The sequence below is a fragment of the Periplaneta americana genome, chromosome 2 (assembly GCF_040183065.1).
Source record: "Periplaneta americana isolate PAMFEO1 chromosome 2, P.americana_PAMFEO1_priV1, whole genome shotgun sequence".
NCBI lineage: Eukaryota > Metazoa > Arthropoda > Insecta > Blattodea > Blattidae > Periplaneta > Periplaneta americana.
Window position 1 is genome coordinate 147,230,898 of NC_091118.1, and position 25,978 is coordinate 147,256,875.

General features: G+C 35.8%; 1 protein-coding gene across 1 annotated transcript; it reads right to left on the bottom strand.

Annotated features, from left to right (window-relative positions):
- Positions 1-116: 116 nt before the first annotated feature.
- On the bottom strand, positions 117-23,008 carry LOC138694679 (cytochrome P450 4C1-like). Its single transcript, XM_069818657.1, has 13 exons — positions 22,850-23,008; positions 19,174-19,379; positions 15,848-15,954; positions 14,468-14,558; positions 12,956-13,141; positions 10,772-10,841; positions 9,115-9,241; positions 6,184-6,265; positions 5,779-5,888; positions 4,011-4,079; positions 2,167-2,335; positions 1,519-1,698; positions 117-417 (listed from the first exon to the last, which is right to left on the bottom strand). Exons 2-13 carry the CDS (start codon positions 19,358-19,360, stop codon positions 260-262), a joined length of 1,536 nt encoding a protein of 511 aa, XP_069674758.1. The 5' UTR covers positions 19,361-19,379; positions 22,850-23,008; the 3' UTR covers positions 117-259.
- Positions 23,009-25,978: the final 2,970 nt, after the last annotated feature.

A 25,978-nucleotide genomic window follows, 5' to 3' on the forward strand; every position in this document is an offset into this window, starting at 1 on the left:
AGTTCGTCGCTCACTCGTGGCCGTTGTTTAATGAATAACTATTGAGACATAGGCTAATTTTCAGGACGAATAATGAAAACCAATTGATTAGGCGAAATAAATACTAAAATAGAATATAACATTTTTTAATTGAATGTTATTTATTCATGACAATACATTATTTTCCATGAAATCATGAGAAGTAAGGTAGCTTCAGTTTATACAAATTCTTCATAATATTTCTGTTTACATAAAGACAACGTAGCATTAAAAACGTTATTTATCTAGGAGTTAACTTAACTCTGATGCCATGTTTTGGTCTTAGTATTAACTGTAACATGAGATCGATGCTTTCCCTTCTGTCCAAGGATTGAATTTTAAATTTTCTTAACACGGAAGCCAGCACTGCCTTCTCTTCCAACAGAGCAAAGCGTTGACCTGAATAAAACAAAATGAACAGCTTTAGAATATTAATTTAATAAAACTCTGTTAGATAAAATAGCATATTGAACTGCGCGATTAAACTTTGTGCAGTACACTATTATTGTTCCTTAAAATAGTGAGTAGGCCTACATTTTATATGGATTGCACAGCTCTCAATTTCACCTCCTTTAGTTCAAACATTTATGTACAAAACAGTTATGCCAGCGTATAGGGGATTATAAGTATGGACACTTCGCATCGGTTATCTTTGACATTGCAGTGATTTATTTCAGTGACCTTCAAACCAGCTGTACCGGCATAAACGTGAGGTTCTGCCTTTTTCCCTAGAACTGGCGCTCATATCGCACCAACAGAAATACTTCTTAGCCGACTTTCCAGCGAATAGGGATTGCTGTTTCACCGCTGTTCCACTGTTCGCTGGTGCTCGATTATACTGACCTCTAGCATTTGAAAGTGTAATAAAACGGTAGCCTAGCGCATGCGCACAAAAAGCAGAGCAGGGATTTTCGATCAGTGTCCATTCTTATTACTCCCTTTTCGTTGGTTATGCTTTAAAATTTAAAACTTTTTAACTGAATTAAAAGTTATTAAATAACGTTAATAGAAGCGAGATTCACGAGTTAAAACTCAGCCGAAGGCGAATTAATATTTCAAGTATTATAATATTTTTTAACATGACTTCCATGGCATATATTTATTACGTGTGAAAAAACTCAGAACCTGGAGAAGATGATTTCAGACAATATTTACCATTTCTTACCCACATCGATCAAACATGCTAATGGATATCCTTGCATGTCACATCTGATCAAGGGTAATTTTGATTTAATCTTACAGGTGTCTCCATTACAAGATCTAGGAAGGTATTTATTAAACAAATTTGGAAATATTAACGAACCAGAACTGAATGTCTCTGCTCAAGCAATCAGTTGATCATTTTTTTTCTAAGAGGACCGAGATTAGAACCCTGTTACGTACATCCTATGAAATTCACTGACTTAAAAAGACAAAATATAATGTGGTACTAATAGTGAAGTAAAAGAGTGAAATAATAATAATAATTAATGTGATAAAAATATATAAAATATATCTTACCAATGCAGTTTCTGGGACCCGCGCTGAATGGAATGTAGGCAAACGGGTGACGTGTTTGAGCTACTTCTGGTAAGAAGTGGTCAGGGTTGAATTCTTCAGGATTGGGAAATATCTCTGGATTCCGATGTATGATGTATGGAATTATAGGAGTAGACGTTCCTGCAGGAATCATGTAGTTTTCTGAAATAAATGTTTACAGTATTCAGGTGAAACTCATCTACGGCCTGTGTCATTGTCCAGTCTCCTATATTTTGAAGCAGAGCTCGAAACATTTTTTGAAATCAAAATATATGAAGGAGAACTAAGAAATTTTAAAGATAATGTTATATTTCATATTAAAAATACATTTTATTTATATTATTCTATACTGCGTAATTTCAGTAACGGTAGGCCCTAAGTCAATAATGTAATAATACGTAGTGACTTGAGACAATGTGTAATAGGAATATCAATATTTTACATTCTTGTACATTTGTTATTTTCTTTTGTTTGTAATTTGGGACTGTCAATGGACATGAACCCAAGATCATGTTTTAATTTCTATAACAATTTAGCAAAATTGTGATGTACTGTAATAAACACAAATAAATTATCTTATATTAAAAAAAACTGATTGTTAAATAATTGCATATTGAAAGTTTAGCATACTTAGCTTAACATCCACGTCAAGTTTTCTGCAGATGCCTGGAACACTGGGATAGAGCCGCAGAGCTTCTTTGATGACTTGCTCCATATATTTCATTTTCTGGAGATCCTCATATGTAGCCTCCCTTTCACTATCTCCAAAAATTTCACCCAATTCTCTTATTACATTTTCCTACAAAGAGAATAAATTAGTGTCCAGGCAAATATTACATGGGAGTCTATACAACTGTACATTCCGCGTTAAAAGAACACAGGAACTTCGAATTCACCATCAGAAAAATAAAAAATAATCGCGTTTGTTTCAGTCATACAATTAAATCATTACAAAAGAGAAAGCAAAAATTATACATACACAAAAATTAAAATATTAATCTTCTTGGCACTAGGAAATGTTAAGCAGTCAACACTACATTCTCATCGCTTTCCATTGGGAACAAGATTCTTTACAAAAGAACTTGAGCTTATATCTACACATATCCGTGGCCGACTGGTTAGCTTCTCTGCCTTCTACCGTGGTGACCAGGGTTTGACCCCTGTTTGATGGAATTTGTGGTGGATAAAACGGGTGCGAGGGTTTTTTGCTCGGGGTTCTCTCGTTTCCCCTCACCATTGCCATTATAATTATTCCACCAGTACTTCACAATCACCCTCACTCTACAAGGTCTCTAGCCAGACATCCAGAGCAAAAAAATGGAAGAAATTTATACGCATTCATGCTTAATAAAGACTTCTAATATCTATACACATAATTTTTTTATTTATATAGCCTAGTTATAATGGGATGGAATAATAATAATAATAATAATAATAATAATAATAATAATACTTACAAATGGCTTTTGGAGAACCCGGAGGTTCATTGCCGCCCTCACATAAGTCCTCCATCCGTCCCTATCCTGAGCAAGATTAATCCAGTGCCTAGCATCATATTCCACCTTCCTCAAATCCATTTTTATACTTATCCTCTCACCTACGTCTTGGCCTCTCCAAAGATCTTTTTCCCTCAGGTCTTTCAACTAACACTCTATATATGCATTTCTGGATTCACTTATACGTGCTAAATACCCTGTCCATCTCAAACGTCTGGATTTAATTTTCTTCATTATGTTAGGTGAAGGATACAATGTGAGCAGTTCTGCGTTGTGTAACTTTCTCCATTCTTCTGTAACTTCATCCCTCGTAGCCCTAAATATTTTCCTAAGAATCTTATTCTCAAACATCCTTAATCTCTGTTCCTCTTTCAAAGTGAGAGTCCAAGTTTCACAACCATACAGAACAGCCTGTAATATAAATGTTCTATAAATTTTAACTCTCAGTTTTTTTTAAAGCAGGCTAGACGACAAAAGCTTCTCAACCGAATAGTAGCAGGCATTTCCCATATTCATTCTGCGTTATAATAATAATAATAATAATAATAATAATAATAATAATAATAATAATAATAATAATCTGAATGTTTAGTACCTGCGTACCGACACTGCTTCGTATGACGATATTTTTTGAAAAGGTAAATCCAATAATGACTATATTACAGACTTTATCTCAGAATTTTTAAAACTTGATTAACTAAGAAAACTTCTAATATCGTGCTCTAATAGGACGTTACAATGTTCTATTTCTATCGGTTATTTGACGATGTTTATCAAGTGCGAAGTTGTATAGCGTCGGTAGAATTGGTGATAGATTGTATTTTTGCGATATATTCATATGACAGAGAATTTGCCATGAGAGTACCTCTTATTTGGATTACAGTTGAGAAAAAAATATGGAAAAAAGTCCAACCAATCAACCTAAGCGGTGGTAGTTACGAAGTATATTATTATGGTTAATATCAGCATAATCTTTACCTGTATTTCAGGATGTGATCCAAGGGTGAAAAGGGCCCACGAGATGGCCGCAGATGTTGTATCATGACCCTGAAAGAAAACATCATTATATCATATTTCTTTACTTAAATTGAAGTTCCGTTTATCGAACTGAAGGGTGGGGAGCCGTTTCGGATAACATGTATTTTTTTTCAGATAATTTGTTTAATTGTTTATTTAACGACGCTGTATCAACTATTAGGTTAGTTAGCGTTGATGAGATTGGTGATAGCGACATGGTATTTGGCGAGATGAGGTCGAGGATTCGCTGACATTCGTCTGCGCTGCTACAGTTTACCCGTGAGTCGAGCAATGAATTGTGGGCAATATGTTCCCCGACGTCCCCTGCATAGTGCGGTAACTTTTCGCTGCCTCTCTCTGTATTACAATCTCAAATCATTGGTCTTTTCATTTGACTTGGGGAAAACTGGAATATCCAAGCGTCCCGGCCGAACCTGGCGGAAACAAAGGGACTTGACTCTGAAAACCGAAATTGCCCCGGCCAAATCGGGACGTCTGGTCATCTTATATCACAGTTTTATGATCAGTTTATCAGCTGGTGTCGATTCATTACATTTTTTTTAACGAAACGTAAGGGATCACAGAAGCAAATACACGCGGAATCGGTTGTTACTTGTCATTCAGCCACAACCGGTTCCACAATTCCTGGGGTGAAGGAAAGGCCAGGGCATGGTTGCGCCCCACGGTCAGGTAAAATGCAGCAGATAAAAAAGGGTCCCTGTTTTGTGGGCATACTTGCGTCCCGTTCCCATCAGGTAGAAAAAAGGGGCGTGGCATAGTTGTGCCCCGATGAAATAGGTAGAGAAAAAGACATTACGGAAACTCTAGCCTCATAATCAACCAACCTCATTGATTTCTTATTCGATTTAATATTCATTATCGATACCGTTAAAATGGGCACCATGAAGTTGACAGTACTTTGTTAACTGTTTTTCTGCTCTTTATGCAGTTATTATCGATAACTCACCGTTAAAATGCACACCATGAAGTTGGCAGTACTTTGACTGTTTTTCTACTGTTTATGCAGTGATATCGATAGCCTACCATTAAAATGAACACCATGAAGTTGGCAGTACTTTATTAACTGTGTTTCTATGTTTATGCAGTGATTATCGATAGCTTACCGATATCGATAGCTTACCGATATCGATAGCTTACCGATATCGATAGGCTCCGTTTTTTAAACCACGTGATCGAGGAATTCAGAAGCGGCAAAATAGATAGATGCTCTTAAAAATGCAGCTACCACTATCATATGTTTAAGTGATTTATTTATTTTATGACAGTCACTCTCGTGTGTACTATGCCCATCGGGGCGCAACTATGCCATGTCCATTCTGATACCTGATTTCTTCAGGCCGCAACTATGCCATGTCCATTCTTCTATCTGATTTCTTCGGGGCGCAACTGTGCCATGCCTAGGCCTTCGAATTGACCGCTGGGCGCAACTATGCCATATCGTGAAGGTAGGTGGGACAAAAGGTAAAAAAAAGAATAACTTACACTTAACGAGACCAACGTGCACCTGCTGGCCACTATTAACACACAGCAAGTGAACTGAAGGTTGGAAAGCAAACTTTTGTATTACACAAGGCATATTTTCATTTAATCTCTCAGCCACATGTAAGGTTGACTAAAACCCTAGATCACTTATGTAATGCTAGTAAGAAACAACATTTAGTCTGCAGCTACAGTAGCATTTCCCCCTCCCCCAAAGTTGTTACGGTACCTCAAACATGAAGGTGTCCACTTCTTCTCTGATATCGGTGTCCGACAATAATCCTTCCTTTTCTGACACTTCAATCAACAGGTCGAGAAACGTCATATGCTTTCTTTTACCTGCACACATAAAATGAGTCAATACTGTATTGGTCGTTCGTTACAAATAACTTTTAAATGTACTGTACATTTCACTAAATTGCAGATGTATCAGAAGTTTTAAAAATCGTTGAGGGCTTAAAACTAGAGGACTTTTGTTTTTGAAAAACAGTTTCTACCCTTTCAATACTTCAAAACTTTCATAATGGAAACTGGTGTGAAAGTGTAATTTATTGTAATCGAAACTCTCTAAATAAGCTACTTTATTGAACATTATACAGTAATATAAGCGTGAAATCTCAGTGATTAATATTACCTGAATTTTCGTATGAACCGTTGTTGACAACCGAGAATCTGTTAATTCCAGCTCTGTATTCTGCCCGTCTCTCTTTGATCACCTGTGTAACAGTGATATTTTTATTAAATATTTTTGTAAGTTTGCCGAATACGATTCTCAAATATTGCAAATCTTAGTAAACTCAAAACATACAATACGTAAGCTTATTTATTTGATGAAGTAATATAACTGTGCAGATTTTAACGGACTATTCCTTGGATAGAGTACAACAAAAATTCTAATAACATATTAGTCCCAAATTAATATCTTTTAAAGAAAAAATCCCCCTAAATGTTAACACTGACTTACTCGATAAGTACTGTCCATACAAGTCTGATTTTTATTCGTATCATTAGAGGAACTGATAAAGAATGAGTAATCCCTTGCAGTTTTTCAATAAAATGAACGGTTTTCTTGCAAATTAAACAAATGTTGAATATGTACCGTTATTCCCCAGTGTTACCATACCTACTGATTAAGCAGGAGATGTCCTGTTTTTCCATTGAATCTACTGCTCTATTTCTTTTTTTTTGTCAAAAGTCCAAATTTCTCCTTTGTTTTTGGCATGCTGCAATCACCTGGTACTATTCCCGGATTTTAAATTTATTACATATTATATTATTCACCATGTCTTACATTTGCATCTTATACAAAAGTCAAATAATGTTTTCATTCGTCTCCCCAACGAGCTAGAAGTAAGAATATTCTCCTAGCTCGTTATGTCTCCCTGCTCATAACGCGTTGCCACAATGATGATTAAAGGAGCAAGAACACGTGAAACAGTGAGAGAATAAAGTGTAGGTAATGGTATTTTTGCGTTACATATCGTGCACAGTGATCTTTCAAAATGATTGAAAGTGTCCCAGCAAGAAAAAGAGTAAATATTTCTTCCCAAAATTATAAATCAGAGTGGGAAAATTATGAACAATTTAATTGGTAGTTATGCAAAAACAGGAAAAGGGATCATTTTTCGTCTGTTATAATCGCAGCTAATGCAGTACTGTCTTTAATATGACCTTTAAAATAAATCTCGTTCTATCTACAATCGTTTGTCAATAAACAAAAAACTCCTGATTAATACATTTTAATGCGAAACATTGTCAATGAGACATTACTGTGTAAAAACAAAATTGCATGACTTATTTACATACGCTGAGTAAAGATGACAGTAGTAATAGGCTATTTAGCAAAATTGTTTCATTTCATTGGTTAGGGATGTGCTATATAGTAATAAGACAGTATCATCTTTCTTACAGTATACACTGTTTTGTAATTAATACTATAATAAGAAGAGAAAATTCATGTTTAATTAATCTACTGTAATCTCCTGTTTTTTTTCTATGGTTTTCTCCTGATTTTCGTGAGTAAGTCGTGGCAACACTCTAAATATTCCCTGCCATTAGGAATTCTGGCAACTCTACTGCAGTGACCAAGAGACGGAATGCTTCTATTGAGGCCGAATGCTTTTGTGTATTCATAGGTAAATAGACGATGCGCTGCTATCAAACTACGCAGACTTTCAGTCTAATTTTATAATTAACCATGCACTTAATTACAAAACGCATAATATGTTTTTGTATTTATTTTATTTTAATGTATTCTATTGCCCCATTCAATCTGCACAATTACACCACTTCCATCCTATAATCCTACTCACATAGCCTAGTAGCAGCGTTCCCTTTATACACGGTGTACTCTATTACGCCGTAGATTAGTGGAATACAGTGATATGTAATCTGCTACTGCTGTGATTTTTATACGATCTGGTGTGGCACTTTAAAATCATTGTTCTCAGCAGTGTATTCTATCTGCTCCATAAAAATTAGTAATTAAATGTGCAGGAGAATTTTAGTTACTGCACAGTCTAGTGATGTTTCATACGCCGCACTTAAATCATTATAAGTACAATTAGAAGAATTGAAAATCGATATAGAAACAAAATTCCTCCATAAACCCCCATGAACTTCGCCGTATGAGTTATATAATATCTAATAGTTGCCAGTTAAATACAGATGTAGACAGAGAATATTTCCAGCAACTGATACTGAAATGAGTGTGGGTAGTAGTAACTTCCCAATACAGTAGTGCGGTGATTAACACGCTTGTCTTGTATTCGGGAGGTCTGGGTTTCGATACCAAGTGATGGTTAACCTGACTTAGGTTTTTTTTTAGTTTCACAAGTCTCTTTAAGCAAATGACGATATAATACCAACACAATCAGTTTCCTATCAAAGCCGATAACACTTGATCATCATACTCCGTGTGTTATCAAACGTCTTCCGTGATTGATGAGCCATCTATCGAATAAGTGAGCATACTGACTGAAGATACTGCCCTCTGTTGTAAAAGAAAAAAAAAAACAGTTATGGGTAACAGCGAGGAATACGTGGAAATTCCCAGGGATAATAATAATAATAATAATAATAATAATAATAATAATAATAATAATAATAATAATAATAATAATAATAATAATAATAATCTAACTTTGCCTGCTTTTCTATCGAGAGTCATTACCACTACTCGACCTATTTGTTCATAAATTGTTCCGTAAAATGCAAGGTACATTATTTTGAATTTCACTTCATCCTACTCGACATGAGTCTGTTGTTAATATCACCTTGTTATTTACTAGAACAAATTTGAAAACAATTATGTGACATTTAAATTAACAAATAAATAGAAATAAACTTAGCCTTTTCTGATTATCAGAAGACGAACGTATAGAGATATAACTAAAAAAAAAACATGACCTCGTCATTTTTAACATAATTTTTATCACAAGTTGTTCTTCACTACTGCTGTGAAATTATTTAATTATTTCTGTCAAGAGTTACAATTGCTCGAATAGTTTCTGTGGGATGTTATGGTCATATTTCTTATCGAAGAGATGTCTTGTTAAGCTCATACTTGCTCAGTGAATCCGTGCAGTTTCTTCAGTACTCGGCCTTGCTCTCGACCAGATGGTGTCAGTTTGAAAACTGAACGTCTGTGTAACCAAGGAGCTGTCTGACGATGCACAACCAGCTCTGACATTCTGTGGAGAGATAGATGTGACAAATTAACACTCGATGTGGGTTTCTGACGTCTCATCAGCCTACTCGAGGTGTGTGGATATAAGGGGAAAAATTGAGACGTGCCGAGTGGAGTTCCTAGGTAGCTCAGTCGGTAGAGCGCTGATGCGTTCAGCCAGAGCTTCCGAGATCGATGCCCGGCCCGAACAATTTTTCCCTTGAAATTATTCATCTCTAATTGGAGTTCGTTTCTGAAGGACGATCAGGAAATTAACTGAGTTCTATTTCTATATAATTATGTTATGTAACATTGATCTCTGATTATGTGAACTTGGTTTAGTGCTGGTCTAAGATCACAAAAAAGCATGCGAAAACTGCGCGAAATATGAAGGAGGGTGAGAGAGAGGGGAGTTAGAGTGGGGGAAATTGGGAGGGGGAGGGGGGAAAAAAGAGAGAGATGTTGATTGAAGTTGTTCTCAAACATAAATTATCAATTACGGTATAGGGACATGAAAAGTAACAACCGGACAAAAGGAGGAGCTTTCGGAAACAAATTACTACAGACTATAATAATATTCTACGAATGTAATTCCAAGAGACTGGAAAAGTGTGAAGTTGTGTTATGAAAACAAAAAGAAGCCTAAAATATGGAAATAACAAACCTTGAATCCAACACATAGGCCTTCAACATAGTATTAAAGTATTGTGCGCATAATTATAGTGAAATATTAATACAGACATTTCTCTGCAATCAAAATAAACTTCAGTTATTATTTTACTTGCAGGAACAGTCTCTATTTATGTCTATAAAAGATTATTTAGCTTCCCATAAAGTAAGTTCAATTAGCTTGAACTGGGAAAAATCGCCAGTTAGATTTGATCTTACATTAAGGCAAAATTATCTTGGATTAGTTTTTATGCAACCAGAACTCTAATTTCAGTTTGACTGGATATTAATTTCATTTCTTGAACTCGGGTTAATTATACAGGGTGGAAATGATATAACTGTGCAGATTGAAGATGGCAATAGAATACATTAAAATATATTAAAAACCCATTATGCACTTTGTAATTAAGTGCATGGTTAGTTAGAAAATTAGGCTGAAAGTCTGTGTAGTTTGGCAACAGCGCATTGCTAGCTCACTACGAATACACGCATGCAATCTGTCGGAATAGCAGCATTCCGTACCTTGGTGACTGCAATAGAGTTTAGAATAACGATACTTGTTAATACTTTCATTTATTTTGTAAGAAAACAATCAATTTTATTTAAAATCTGCAAAGGGATAAATCATTCCTTACCAGTTTCTCTAATGATAAGAATAAAAATCAAAATCGTACTGATAGTACTTATGGAGTGAAACAGTGTTAACATTTAGGGGAATTTTTTTCAGAGAAAAGTACCCATTTGGGACTAATATGATATTTTATTATTATTTTTTTTGTACTCTGTCGAAGAAATAAGCTGTTAAAATTTGCACAGTTATATTACTTCCACTCTGTATATACAACTGGTCCTTAAAGAGCAGGACATGATCCTGCACTGCTCTAACCTTTTGACTGCTTTGATGTAATCAGTCTGTCCTCCAGTCTGCGCATTAACAGTTATACCCATTGCCGTTTCTGTAACGGAATAATTCAATATTACATATGAAATTGAAGCTCGTGTAACATTCGCTTCAGATTTTACCTGTTACAATATTTCATTTATTATCAATTCAGGAAAATAATAATTTTATACATTACACTTAGATTTTATACAAAAGGCACATGGAGAGTGCCCCATAATACGTATGTGGTAGGTGTCATTTTAAAACATGAACGACCATTTGTTTAGTGTCAAATCTCTGCTAGAACTGCAACAAAACAATGACACATGAGATAACACGAGAAAATTTGGTCTGAATATCCATTAGAAAAATTGTCAAGAGTTGTGACGCAACCCTCTCAAATCTCTTCTGCGATTGGACAGAAGAAAACTAAAGCGAACATTTGGAATGATTATGGACACGGCCAATTCAGAAAACGTCTTTAGAAAATGAGTCTCTCCTAAGCTATCTGCAGGCTTTATGCTCAGGACTTCGATACTATGAAACATACAGTAGGGAAGATCCTCTCATAGGCTCTGCACTTCAGATCTTTTTACTTGCTTATTAAAAGATTCTGTATCAACTACTGAGTTGCTTAGCATCAATGGAATTGGTGATAGCAAGATAGTACAGAGTGAGTCAACAAGGCTAGACCGGCATCAGCGGAAAGGCGTATGCATAGTAACTGCTGCGCTATCGTAGTGATCAGACCTCTTGCTCGCGTACGTTTCGTGTTTAGTTACATATGAAATATAACCTTGAACAACGAGTGTTCATTTACGACAACTTTGTGAAATACTAATCTTGGAGAACAGTTGTAACAAAAGTCGTTCCCTGATTCGCCAAAGCCTTCTAAAGCAATGATTTACAATTTAGTAAAGAAATTCCATACAACAGGATCAGTATTGGATAAGAAACGAACATGTGTGAAGTGTGTTCTCACTAAGGAGATGTTGGATGAAATTGGCCACCGACTAGAGAGAAGTCCTACGACATCATCCCTCCGTGTAGCTCAGCAGGTAGGGGTGTCACAGTCTTCAGTGATAAGAGGTACGACACAATTAAAATTAAAACCTTATAAAATTCGTGTAGTTCAGTAGTTAACTAAACCCGATTATCAGAGCAGACTTAGATTTAGTAGTGGTTCCAACAGTCCGTGTATGATGAACTACTTGACCCAACCTTAATTTTTATAGTGACGAAGCATGGTTCCACCTCAGTGGTTAAGTAAAGTTTACGCGAATAACCCACATTCACTTGAGGAAATCAAATAAAATATCCAGACAGTCTTCAGGAGATGTGCAGCCTGCCATATATCACAAGGATGTCATTTCGAACATGAATTGTGAATTCGGTAAGTACATCATTACGCAGTACTAACCGAAAAGCGCGGAACGAATCCCTCGCATATGGTAGCGTCGTTACATATGAATCAGCCGCCGTAGTGCGGTTAGGAGTCTAGCCCTGGCTGGTTCACCTGTATTTGGCGAGATGAAGTCGAAGATTCACCATAGAATATCTCAAATTCTCCTTATGGTTAAGGAAAACTTCGGAAAAATCCAACCACGTAATTATCCCAAGCGGGAATCGAACCCACGCCCGAGAGCAACTTCGCATCAGCAGGCAAACGCGCTACTGTCTGAGCTAGGCCAGTGGCCTGCACTTATAAAGGTTACACAGTTTGAACTCCAATGAAAAGTTACGGTATTACACGAAAAGCAAATGATCTGTCGCGATAAGGTGAACATCCTTCTCTGACTACAACTTTGCAACCTGATCGCATGTTCAGTGGCTTCAAATTAGTAATTTTTAACTTTAATTTACACGAAAACCGCCCACGTTATTGAAATATACCAGAGGGATAAATAATTATTTATTAGATCTCCTATCGATATGGACAAAAATCACGATCCTACTTGCAGTAGTTACCGAATAAGAGGGTGTTAAACATTTGGGAAAACATATTTTTTCTAAGGAAACTATGAACTTCCTACCAATACGGTATTACACTTTTTGTTATATGCAACATAAGCTATTCGCTTTAAAAACCTGCAGTGTTATTTCACTTCCACCTTGTAGATGCATATTAATAAATAAAAAACTGTAAAACCATAGTCATGAAGTAAACATATTCCCACTGTACTTTACCGCAGATAATATCCAGTGTGCACATTGTGACGTAAGAACTGATATCCACAAAAGGTTTTCCGACGTTTTCTTGAAGTTTCTGAATAAGAACTCTGCTGTTCGAATTAAACACTTGCACGTATTCTTCAAGGATCTTGAAGTGAAACGCTGGTGTCAGGATCTTCCTATGTGACTGCCACTTGTCACCTGCAACAAAAGAAGATTCCCAGTAACAGTTTAAAAAGTCTGTAATAATATTATAAGAATCATCGTTACACGAATGGTTAGTTATTTCAAGTTGAAAATAAGGATATACAAAATACATTCAGGATAAATAGGAACTAGACAACAACGATATTGAAGATTCGGTTTTTCTGAAGTATTTCCGTCCATTGTGCAATGATGCTAGCGGTAGGCCTATAGTTTCTTTAGAATATAGAAGGGTTAACTCAAAGTGAGACCAGATGGGTTTAATATGGTAGCTGCCTAGATCATATATGTAACAGATTGTTCTTCCCTATGTTAAAATCGGCAGCACCTTGAAGAGAACAACTCCCAGGATCGCCACCCATCCGCCGTAAACGAACACGAGATGGCAGTACAGTCGCTAATGCAGTTCAAATGGGAGTTATGACGTGATTCCTTATGTAATAACTAGATGGCAGCAGAGTAAACCTGATAAAAGTTGTTACCGTCAATGTCTATAAGGTCGACCAATCTGGGTATATATGATCTAGAGTAGCTGTTAGGAATATAGATGTTAATGAACAGAAGGGGAAAGTTGGGAATACTGTTTACCCCTTCTGCAGCCAGAAAAAGAATTGACGTACATATCGTTGTATCCAGAAACTCAAAACTTAAGAAAATTATTTATAAAAAGTAAAATTTTGCAGCTAAACAGTAAAATACCACATAAAAAAGTTTTTCGGAATTATAAATCAATATCATTTCAAGAAGTTATATAAATTTGCATTCGTAGTTAAGATGATGGGGATAGAAAGTCATGTTATTAACTTTGGATTGCTGTAAGTGATAAACAAAAAGTTAGAAGTTTCTTTTTCGTGTTGTAATAATGACTAGTTGAGGCAATACAAAATATTTACATTTAATATAAATTACAAGGATAGACTGGTTTGAAGAGTAGTATATAAGGACATATTGCTAATTTTTAAACGGGTTTTATTGTAAGAGATAGGACAAAATATATTTATTGCAATCCTACACTAACGGAAAAAGGAGGGGATTATAATATTCGGTGTAAATTGTTTTCAGGATTGCCACAGCATAATATTAGGAATTCAATGAATAACTTTCCCGAAATACGCTATAAAATGTTTCATATTATAAAATAATGTTTAACTCCAAAAGGAAGTGAAAACGAGCAAAATTGTATTAAAGTTTTCTGTTTGAAATATCTAAAAGAATAATCCCCTGAAATTAATGTCATTTCATTACTTACGGTTCACTCTGCATAGTTCAAATAATATATAATAATAATAATAATAATAATAATAATAATAATATATACCGTACCTGAACTGGTGAGTAATCCGGTCCCCAGCCAAGGTTGCAAGAGGTTGTAGTCGAGACTTTTTGTAATGTGTGACCTACTGCTTAAAATAATCTGAAACATAATTTATTATACTACATTAGTGTTGTTTGTCTTAGGAGATTGAGATGTTCAAAGAACATAAATCAATCAAAGTGAAAAAGCCTGGTACATCAGATTTTAGTATATACAGCATGCACCAATTCAAAAAGTACAGAAATTACCATTTGGCTACTGCGCATGTTTGCCTAGCAATCCAGTATTCAGTCATAATATAAATTCAATGCTCAGCTTAGTGCTGTAATTATGGTCCTCGCAATAGAGGGAAAAGTCTTTATTGTTGAGTATTATTTCTGTTCATACGGACTTGGACGTGCAAATGGACCAAGTTTGAAGCACGTTTCAGATGACTTTCTTGAAATATTTTAGAAATCGTACAGGAAGCTTACAGCAGCACGGCCATGAACGCACTCGCTTTACTCCAGAAACACCTTGAGGAACGAATGATCTCCCGTGTATAACGTTTTTCTTATCAATTGCATTCACCTAGTCTTACAACTTTTGAAGTTTAGTTTGGGGTATATTGAAGGAATCTGTTTTATGGAAAATTCACCGACAATAATAATTTTATCGTGGAATTGCCGGAAAAGATGGTGGCTTCTTTCACCAACTGCAACAAACTCTATTTGGAAACATATTTAAGTTACTACTTAACTAGCTAAGCGATAATCTGATTTATTCCTTCGTAAAAACAATTGTAGAAAAGTCCTGTGTTTTGACATCACATTGGAACTGAACTTTTGTATCGCTTCAGAAATAATTTTTATAACGATTCTATTTTATGTCTTTCCAAACGGCATTTTCTCTGTTCATGAATTCTGTAGACAGTATCGTCAATGGTTATGACTCATGGTTATCTCCGTCTATCAATGTAAAGGCCCAGCAGCTGCAGATTCTACCAGCAACTAAACACCGTAGCGTAGTCCAAGGATATCAAAACGCCTGGACTGCGTGCTCTCAAGTACCCGCACTAAATTTCCTTAACAGCGATAATTGTACTTTATTTTGCTGAAAGAGAACTTGTTGGATTTGTATTGCTTGTAGTACGAGCACGTAATACAGGCGCTTTGACGTTACTGCTGTAGTCCCTCAACTTGGTACCGATGCAGATGTCTGAATATTCGGATATTGCACAATTAAAAATAAATATTTTTATTTTTTTTTTATTTTTTCGCGTGTTCTATTTTAAGAAATTCTATAGAAGGAATTTAATAAACTTTTGTTACAGTACAATAGTAGTCTATAAAAAATAAAATTTGAAAAGAGAAACGTAGGATATTGATTAAATACTCCTGTTGACTCACCTCTATATCATCCGGGTCCGTAATAAAAACTTCAGGAAATCCCATTACCCATATGCGGAAAGTTGAAGAATACTCTTTATGAAGACGTAGAAGCACGTTGAGTAACTCTGGAATGCATAACCTCATTATTTATTTAAGCTTTCAAGAAAATTACAGTCGTTATAGGCCTATATTGTACAGTCAGTTATGAAATGATTGAGCGCTGTGGATGTCATGTCGCTCGGCTGTTAAGGAAATGCACGAAATCACCTAAGCTCTACACACAGACGAATTGGAAGCTCAGTTGATAGAGTGCTGGTCTCACTATCGTGGGCCCGACTTCAAATCCCGGCGGTGACGGAATTGTATTTATGGTGGACAAAACAAAATTTGTGAGGGTTTTCTCGGGATTATGACTTTTTTCCCTCTTCATTCCAGCAACACTCTTCATAATTCCGCTTTTATTATTATATCCGTCTTGAAAAACTAGGCATTACTTGTATTAATCCGGCCCCGAATCGACCGTCCGCCGTGGTGGATGTTATTTGCGGTTTGTTAAAAAATAAGTAGATGGCACTGATGGTTGATTCTATACGACTCTGCGGAACCAAAGCTTCCACTGGATCTCACCCCTAACGAGAATGATGACAAATCAGGTAGATCTATGAGATATGACAGAACACTACCAGAGATATGGCATACGAACTTGATGGCTGAAGAGGAATGCGGCGGGTAGTGGAGCCAGCTAAGCCGTGCAGCACAATCCGCAGGCAGCTCATTTCATAAGGGTTGCACAAAAGCCTATCTGGTTTGACATGCTTAGAGGTACTCCCTGTCCCTCCGATAATTTCCAATAACAATACCGATCAATATCAAGTTCTATACACATAGAGAAATAGCCCTAGAGTAGAATATTTGAACTCAGGTGCCTGTTTATTAACAAGAGACGTTACACCCTTCCGTCGAACAATGATTTTCTTCTGGGAAACAGTATTGCGTAAATAACGAAATAGCTGCAAATTCGTTAACTTGTTAACCGAGATCCCAACCCAGTGCACATACAGCTATTTCAGGTCTCAACGAGCGCTCAATCATTTTTACTAACTATGCGGTAATAGGCCTATACAGAGTGCAGAGCGTTAAATTCAGCTCCCGGCCTGGAACACGCGAATCAGGCATGTTTGCATGGTTGGCATGATCGATACGTAACGTCCCGCACATTTTTACTCATGTAACTTTGGTTAATAATAGCATGCTAATCTCTGTTACAGGAGATGTTCAAAGTGGTGTCCGTCTGCATTCACATATTCCCGACTGCTTTTGATGCAATTGTTATCCGCACGCAAAACTTCTATTTCTGTAATGCTTGTAATTTATATTCTCATATTTTCGTTAAATTCGTCTATGTTGTAACGGGGTTATTCTTGTACATTCTAACAAAATATGTCGGGAATATGTGAATGCGGACGAACACCCCTTTGAGCAATTCTGAGAACCGTATTCTTTGAAATAAAATTGATGATTTCGATGTTAAATCTGCCACTATTTCAGTGGGTATTTCTTGAAGTAAGTTGTAAATTAAATGTATCATTTTACGTTTAATATAAAACTTTTTGTTAGTCTTGTTTTTCCTTTTGCTGATATACGAAATATTTCGTAAGTAAATGGTCACTCGAAAAATTGACTAATTTTTACGATTTTTGGCTGTATTGTACATCTTTGCTAGTAAGAACCTTTCCCGATGCCGTGCACTCGATTTAGTTACACGTTTGCCTTCCACAAGTCGACTATTCAAATGTATCCGCCAGAAAGCGCCATTTCTATGCCACGCTTGTTTGCATTGGTCTAACAAACGAGTGGCTTTCACGGGATGTTGGAACCTTGCTTGAAAAAGTGTTTCCTAAAAGGCGGATTGGTCGCACAGGTCCAATTGCTTGGCCTCCACGATCTCTAGATTTAACTCCCCTGGATTTATTTTTATGGGGATTTGTGTGTCTGCAGATAAACCTCGCACTATCCGAGAATTAATGAAAAGGATTATGCACGATACAGATGGCTACTTCTGAAATGCTCTCGAGAGTGCACGACAAGATGGTCCGTCACTAGCACTTATGAATTCTTCGGGGCGGGAGACATGTTGAGAACTGAGCCATAATTAGTGTAAGTTCATTGCAATTTATCGTAATTTGTGGTGTACCTAAATTTTAAATTTCATAGCGATAGTTTCATTCATCTCAACATGGAAAAGTGGAGACTTCTGGTGGGCAAGCGCGTAACAAATCGAGTTACGGCATCGGGAAAGGTTCTTACTAGCGAAGATGTATAACACAGCCAAAAATGGTAAAAATTAGTCAATTTTTCGAGTGATCAATTACTTATGAAAGATCCTGTGTATTACTTGTGAGAATAATATAAACTAAGCATGTTTTCTACATTGTCCGCACGTAGATTTGTGCGATAATCAGCGAGTATTTTCGTGTATTACGCAGAAAATCCCCTCTCACTGTCCACATTAGGTATCTGCAAACAATTCACATAAAAACTTAAATATTCACTTTTACACTCCTCAACTCTAAAATTGATAGGGATGATTTTGGTTTTTGTCATTCTAAAAAGAGGATGTTAGGCGATAAATTTCCAATTCTAGAATCTCTAGAGAGACGTGTATGAACTATATTCACTACGAGACCCACAAAGAGAGTTATTAACAATCTCAATGACCAACCTCTTTGCATCATAGTAGGATATAGCCTCAGGTGCATAATGTACTACAGAAATCGATCTTTTTTCGATAGTCATAGTCATAGAGATAGTAAAAGTGAATGTACATAGAGGAAATATAAAAATATTAACGTTATCAAGGGAATGACAAATGAACTGAAACAAAAGACACATGTTTTTTTAATAATATTGAATACACTCTTGGTGCATATTTCGTAGTTTTTGCGGTAGAGGGGATATATTTTATGGATATTGACATATTTCGCACAATTACACCAATTTATCATTATTTCGCTACTTTAGTTTGTTTAAATATGGCATTTTTAGGTATCTAGAAGGATAAATGTAGGCCTAACAAAAATGTATTGTGGAAAATTTCGCGCTTATCGCTATTACTAAAAAGTAAGGCCCCTATCTATAACACAAGTTAGTACTTACCATGAAATAAAATAATGTAATTTTGTGCATGCCATTATTAATAAAAATTATATGATTAAGAATGTGCAGGAGATTAGAAATAGATAATGACGGAGTTTACGCTGGCCATGCAAGCATGTATGGTACGCGTATTTCCGACCGGAAGCCGAGCGCTCGTATAACTATTAAGTGGAAGATACAATACGTACGGTGAGCTGGAACGTTGAACAGAAGTATGTTTCCAAATAATGGCATGGGTTTGGGTCCGGGAATCATTTCGATCTTCTTAGAGTCTGCCTTCCTAAACATCCATGTGTAGTCATAAGGAAATACAATGGCGAGAATTACAAGTAGCAAGAAGATGGCTAACACCAAAGCAACAATCAAGGACAGCATTTCTTCGTCACCAAAAAGTCTGGAATGAAATTAGATGTGATGTAAGGATAAAATCTCTTAAGTTCCCAGATACGTTATTATTTTTTTATTTTATTATTATTATTATTATTATTATTATTATTATTATTATTATTATTATTATTGGTTAGGAAAATATTTGGGGCTAAGAGGGATGAAGTTACAGGAGAATGGAGAAAGTTACACAACAGAGAACTGCATGCATTGTATTCTTCACCTGACATAATTAGGAACATTAAATCCAGACGTTTGAGATGGGCAGGGCATGTAGCACGTATGGGCGAATCCAGAAATGCATATAGAGTGTTAGTTGGGAGGCCGGAGGGAAAAAGACCTTTGGGGAGGCCGAGACGTAGATGGGAAGATAATATTAGAATGGATTTGAGGGAGATGGGATATGATGATAGAGAATGGATTAATCTTGCTCAGGATAGGGACCAATGGCGGGCTTATGTGAGGGCGGCAATGAACCTCCGGGTTCCTTAAAAGCCAGTATTGTTATTATTGTTATTATTATTATTATTATTATTATTATTATTATTGTTATTTATAGTTTAGTCACAAGGTCAAGACGGAGTAACAAGTAGGTACAGTATATGAATTTATAGTAGTATAATTTTATTTCACGACAATTTCACCTACTTTTTCGGTGTCGAAATTGAACTTAGACTAGAAATGACCGACAGTTTTTTTTCTGGGGAACTTTATCAGGAACAGGATTCATTTATGTGCCGTAAATCTGTGATACAGGACATCCATCTTTGTTTTCCTCCCAGAGGAAACCTTAAAATTCACCGCCCTCTATTGGATTTGAACCTGGTATCTCAGATTCAGTAGCTAGTATTGTGTTAGCAAGTTATGGTGATTACTATGTGACCAGAACTATCATGTCACACATTAATGTCGATGTGTGATATTTACGTTTTCCAATTTTATAATAATAATAATAATAATAATAATAATAATAATAAACCACATAATAATGGTGATGACGAATAAAGAGACCACATGTATTATTTTCATTATAAACCATTCAAAATTTCAATGAGTACCGAGTCCATAAAAACGACGTATTTTATTTTGTATTCATTATGGAAGAGGAAGGACCACCAGTGAAGGTTGTTTCCTTCTGATATCGCGTGAATATCGAGGTGGCTGTCGACTATTAACAACGTGATTTGTATGCATCGAGTATGTTTGCGATCACGAAACAATGATTGTGGTGTGGATTTAGGCACGTATTCAGTTCCCGACGATCCATTTAATATGTTAGAGGATGAATCGAACTCTGAATCCTCCATTCAGAATATGGACGACTACAACATACACCTGTCCATGATAACCGATATCTTCTTTGACGCTCTATATTTCTCTCTTCTTCCAGTCTCTATAAAGCACGTAAATTAATATAAGTTTATTACTTAATTAAAAACATTTTCAATTGAAAAAGTTATTCAGCGGGGAATAAAGCTAATCAGGAGAAGGCTGCAGTCGCGTATATATATATATATATATATATATATATATATATATATATATATATATTTATACGTACATACATAAGTATTCTGCCCATGGGCATTATCTAAACTTTCCTATTTTATGCCTTCCTCTTAGTCTCCGCATATATTCATAGCCTATATCTTAATGTCGTCTATCATCTGATATCTTCTTCTGCCCCAAACTTTTCTCCAAATCACCATTCCTTCCAGTAGGCAGTTTCTTCTCAAGCCAGTGACCTAACCAATTCCTTGTTCTCTCTCTGATCAAAGTTTCAGCATAATTCTTTCTTCATCCAGTCTTTCCAATACAACTTCATTTATTATTCTGTCTGTCCACTTCACACGCTAGACAACTAAGCCAGGCGATAATGGGGTAGGGCGGCCAGTTCCTTTCCCCTTTCATTACATACATTGCTGACTAGTTACATATTACACTAGTCAGACTTCAGATGAATAAAAAAAATAGAAGATTGGAAAACTAAAGGAGCTAAGCGCCAAAATTACAGAGTATAGCTTCTTTAGATATGAAAATTACAATTTTTCTAATTTTGGCGCTTAGCTCCTTTAGATTTTCCACTCTTCAATTGTTCTTCCGACACATTTCGTGACGTTAAATGTACTGCCTGATAATAGATGTGGTCTACACGTCAGCCAGAATCTCAATCAGAGGTAACGCTTTTAGTTATGCATCTTAAAAGTTTGAAATCACTTTCTCAATTTTCAAATGTAATAATTTGAATTCTTCTTTCTCTAATTCTTTTCACTTCCTTCTAGAGTCATGTTCTGTTTATAAATCTCATAATACGTCCAATATACATACTGTAGGCCTACTTAAAAGTATCCAATTTCAAGTTTGGTCACATTTTTACGTTCATTAAAGTTACCATAATTTAATTTTTTAATTTTGTTTTATTTCTCATATCACAGAATCATATGAGGTGACAAAGAGGAAGGCAGAAAATAGAAAATACTAGAGAATGCTGGGTTTGCAGTGAAAGCCCTGCCCTTGAGAAGAACACTATGAATGAATGAATGAATATCATAGAGAATTTATTTGTAACAGATTGATGTGCGTGTTAAGTAATTTGTTGTTATTAAAGCAAATAATGTCAACCACAAGAAGAAAAACTTCTGCAAGAATCCAACTTCGAGGTCGCAAATCTATTCATCCATAATAACTCTTAAAAAGACGCTGTTAACCCAAAGTTAATTTAATCTTAAATCCTATGAATGGAGGCAGGCTACCTAATGTCAGTAAAATAGATTTTAGTTGTTTATTTTACGACGCTTTATCAACTGCTATGGTTATCTAGCGTTTGAGTAATATGACAGTGATAAAGCTAGCGAGATGAATCCAGGGTTCAACGCCGAAAGTTACCCAGCATTTGTTCTCAATGGGTTGAGGGAAAACTTCGGAGAAAACCTCAACCAGGTAAATTGTTCCAACCAAGATTTGAACCTGGGCCGACTAGTTTCACGGTCAGACGCGCTAACCGTTACATCGGTGGACTAATAAAGGTAGTAAATATTAAAAATTTTACTGTGCGTATTTCATTTCTTATTAAATGTTCGATTAATAAATGAAATGTGATATGTTAGAAAGAAAGACTATCTACATAATCTTTATCAAAATTGGAAGAAATTATTTACAATGCGAATCTAGATATAATGTCTATTTTGTATAGGCTACGGAAAACTGGATATAAGTGAAAATAAAGGCAAGAGTCCTTTCAATAATTTCGGAGGAAAATCTCTACAAATTAGGTCTATATAGAGACAGACTTGCGGGAGGATGAACGGACAGAGATTATATCAAAACTACTTTCTTGGTAATACTGTGAGTCTCAATTTTAAATATTTCAGCTATTTCGGATAAAGAAAACATAATAAGTCAAATATGGATATCACTGTATATTAAACATAAAACAATAAAATAAGATTAAACAAAATTATTTCTATGGCCACTTACTTTGAGATGTGAAATTAATTTTGTCACCAGCCACTTGCGGACAAGCCGTGTGATATCTCAGCCCTGCCTCATGATCCTTGGCCAGACAATGCACAAATGAAGCAGGATAATGCCTTTAACCTTGTGTTCCTCTGCCTAGCGCAGAAAAGGAAGAGGAATTTCCTACATCGACTGCACCTTCGTCCAATCAAATGCCTGGACGAAATTACGTCTTTGCAATAATGAAATGACAATTATAGCTATGAATGAACATTTTACGTATTACACAGACTGCCACAGACTGATCTGAAGATATCGCGTGAGCTTCAGAACCAGGTGTACGTTGTTCGATTCCCGGCTGATCAGATGTTAGGGAAGCTCGCAATGTGAGAGAATCCAGATTTGGTCCTCTCCTACATCGCATTGACCTGTAAGTCGGTACAAATGAGGAGGTAAAACAAGGCAAAGAAAGAAAGAAGGAAGGAAAGAAAGAAAGAATCACACGTTTTAAAACGTACAGCGAAGGTGACTCTTCATAGTATTTGAAACAGAAATTTACAAGTTCCAGCATGTCTTATAAAAATGAGTTCGATTTTTAAATTTATCTTTTTTTTTATTAGAAATATCGTTTTATTAGAACCATAATTAAACATTTCCATTACACTACAATGGCTCTCCTTCAACCCAAACCAACCTGCTGTCGTCCAATTTTCCTGTCATCATCACTTAGTCCTTTACTCTGCATGCTTCGTCGAACCCCATCCAAGCAACATTCTTGTGGTGTACCCCTTCTTCTTGTCCCTTCCGCCGTTCAATTCAGTATCTTCCATGGTATTCTGTTCTCAGTCATCCGTTTTAAGGGGTTAAGTACACCTTACAGCAGTAAAATTTCGGAAATATTCAATATTTTTTCCCCTCCATTACTGTATCTTGTACAATAATGAAAATTAGTATGTGTAAAAGACTGTCCTTCTGCTATATGAAAAAAATATTTTTACTATTTAAAAAAATTATTTACATTTTTTTTTTTCAAAAGTCAGTTCACTGTGTAGTGATGAAGCGTTTCCCACATAACTAAAAAACTATCCAACATTCTGTGATCAAATTTTTGTGTGCATATATGCATGTCATATTTACAATATGATGCAAGAATACTTCTCTACCTTTCATGGATTGTCTGATAAAAAATAAATTAATTTAAAAATGGTCAAATATCAGTATTTTCTTCTAACACAAAATAAAAAAAAATATATTATTTATTAAGGAATGTAGTTGAAAGAGCATGATATTGTAAACCTGAGTTTCAGCAATAAAATAAAAGAGAGAGAACATGAAAAAGTTAACAAGTTTATGAGTTATGAGGGAAAAGCTTCATCACTGCACAGTGAACTACCACCGTTAGGAATTTTGAAAAAAATATAAATATAAATAGTTTTTTTAAATCATAAAATATTTTTTCATATAGCACAGAGGTCTCCAAAAAGCGTCTCGTCATTTGTGCTCTCGATGCTGCCAGCCAAACACAGTGTGCTGTAAGGCTAGAGATGGGGGAGAGACTCGTACCTCAACAGATAGAAGCGATCAGTGTGGGATCGCGGGAACAGTCTGCTTATGTTTACAAATAATAACATCAAAAGAATAAGAAATATCATACATTTGTATATTATTTTGACATACTATGAAGCTGGAGCCCCGTCTGTTGCTATTGACACAAGCCATTGCAAATTCAACTTCTTTTGTTCTATGGTGCCTTTCAGTGCCTGGAAAAGATCTTCTCCAGGTTTATTTTGTAATTACTTCTAGAAGACATTCAGACACAGTAAAATGTTCATTAACTCCTCGGATGAAAATGGCTAGGTGAGCTTTGTCATTTCTATCTGGCTTTCGTCTAATCCAAGTGAGTAAACTACAAACTGGTTAATTGTGATTTCGACTTCAGATTCAATTGCATTTACAATCTTGAAATTCCTTCTCTGAACTGTAATTGGAAACAATTTAATTTTCTTAAAATTTGACTTTGTTCTGGACACAGTACTTTCGTAACGTCCTGTATGCACGATTTTATAAATGATGCTTCTGTAAAGGGCTTAAACCAGGTGGCCTGGGTTCGAATCACTGTCGGGGCAAGTTACCTTGTTGAGGTTTTTCCGGGGTTTTCCCTCAACCCAATGCGAGCAAATGCTAGGTAACTTTCGGTGCTGGACCCCGGACTCATTTCACCAGCATTATCACCTTCATTTCATTCAGACGCTAAATAACCTAGATGTTGATACAGCGTCGCAAATAACCCAATAAAAAAATAAAAGTAAAGGGCTTCATTGATTTTCCAATATTCCAAGCTAGAACATAGCTAGCAAGAAGCTTTTTTTTGTTTAAGACGGAGGACACGTGTGTGATTTGTGTTTGTATTTTCTTGTTTTATATTTATCAAAATATTTGTAGGTTTACGCATTTCATCTAAAATTAAACGAAAAACTATATGTTTGTCATGCGAAACTGAGTGCAAACGTATTGTAATATACTGATTATTATGTATAACCAACAGTTATACAGATAGCCCCAAAATAAATTATTTTACATGTTCCAATATGCCTGTAATTGTATGATATTCTTTGTGAAGAGTCGAGTATTATTGTCGTCGCATGTTGAATTTTAACACACCCTTAAGAATTTCCGAACAAATTAAGTATTTCACATTCTGCCCACAAACACAAAAAAATTTCTCTTCCTATTCGTCCTTGAATGTATTACGTCCATGATTAGAATACATTGTGAAACGGTCGAACACTCCGATCAACACAATAATAATGACAGTCCGCCACTGCTCTTCGTTTGCGCATAAACATTGAGTACAGTACAGGTGGGGATGGGTGAGGCGGAGCGCTCTCATTACGTACTGGCTTCGGTTCCGTTCAGGGGCTTACTCGCGAGTAGGCTTTTGGAGACGTCTGATATAGCAGAAGGACAGTGTTTTACACATAGGCCTACCAATTTTCATTATTGTACAAGATACAGTAATGGAGAAAAAAAATGTTGTATATTTCCAAAAAAATGTTACTGCTGTAAGCTGTACCTAACCCCCGTAAATGTCCACACAAACTCAAATGTTTTCCTTCTATTGTTTCTAAAATATTTCTGTTCATCTGCGTA

Coding starts and splice junctions, on each gene's coding strand:
- LOC138694679 (XM_069818657.1), bottom strand. CDS start 19,360: ATGCTGTCCTTGATTGTTGCTTTGGTGTTAGCCATCTTCTTGCTACTT. Junction 13,142..14,467: donor CGGATTACTCACCAGTTCAG/GTACGGTATATA, acceptor CTTTTGTTGCAG/GTGACAAGTGGCAGTCACAT. Junction 6,266..9,114: donor TGCACGGATTCACTGAGCAA/GTATGAGCTTAA, acceptor ACTGTTACACAG/GTGATCAAAGAGAGACGGGC.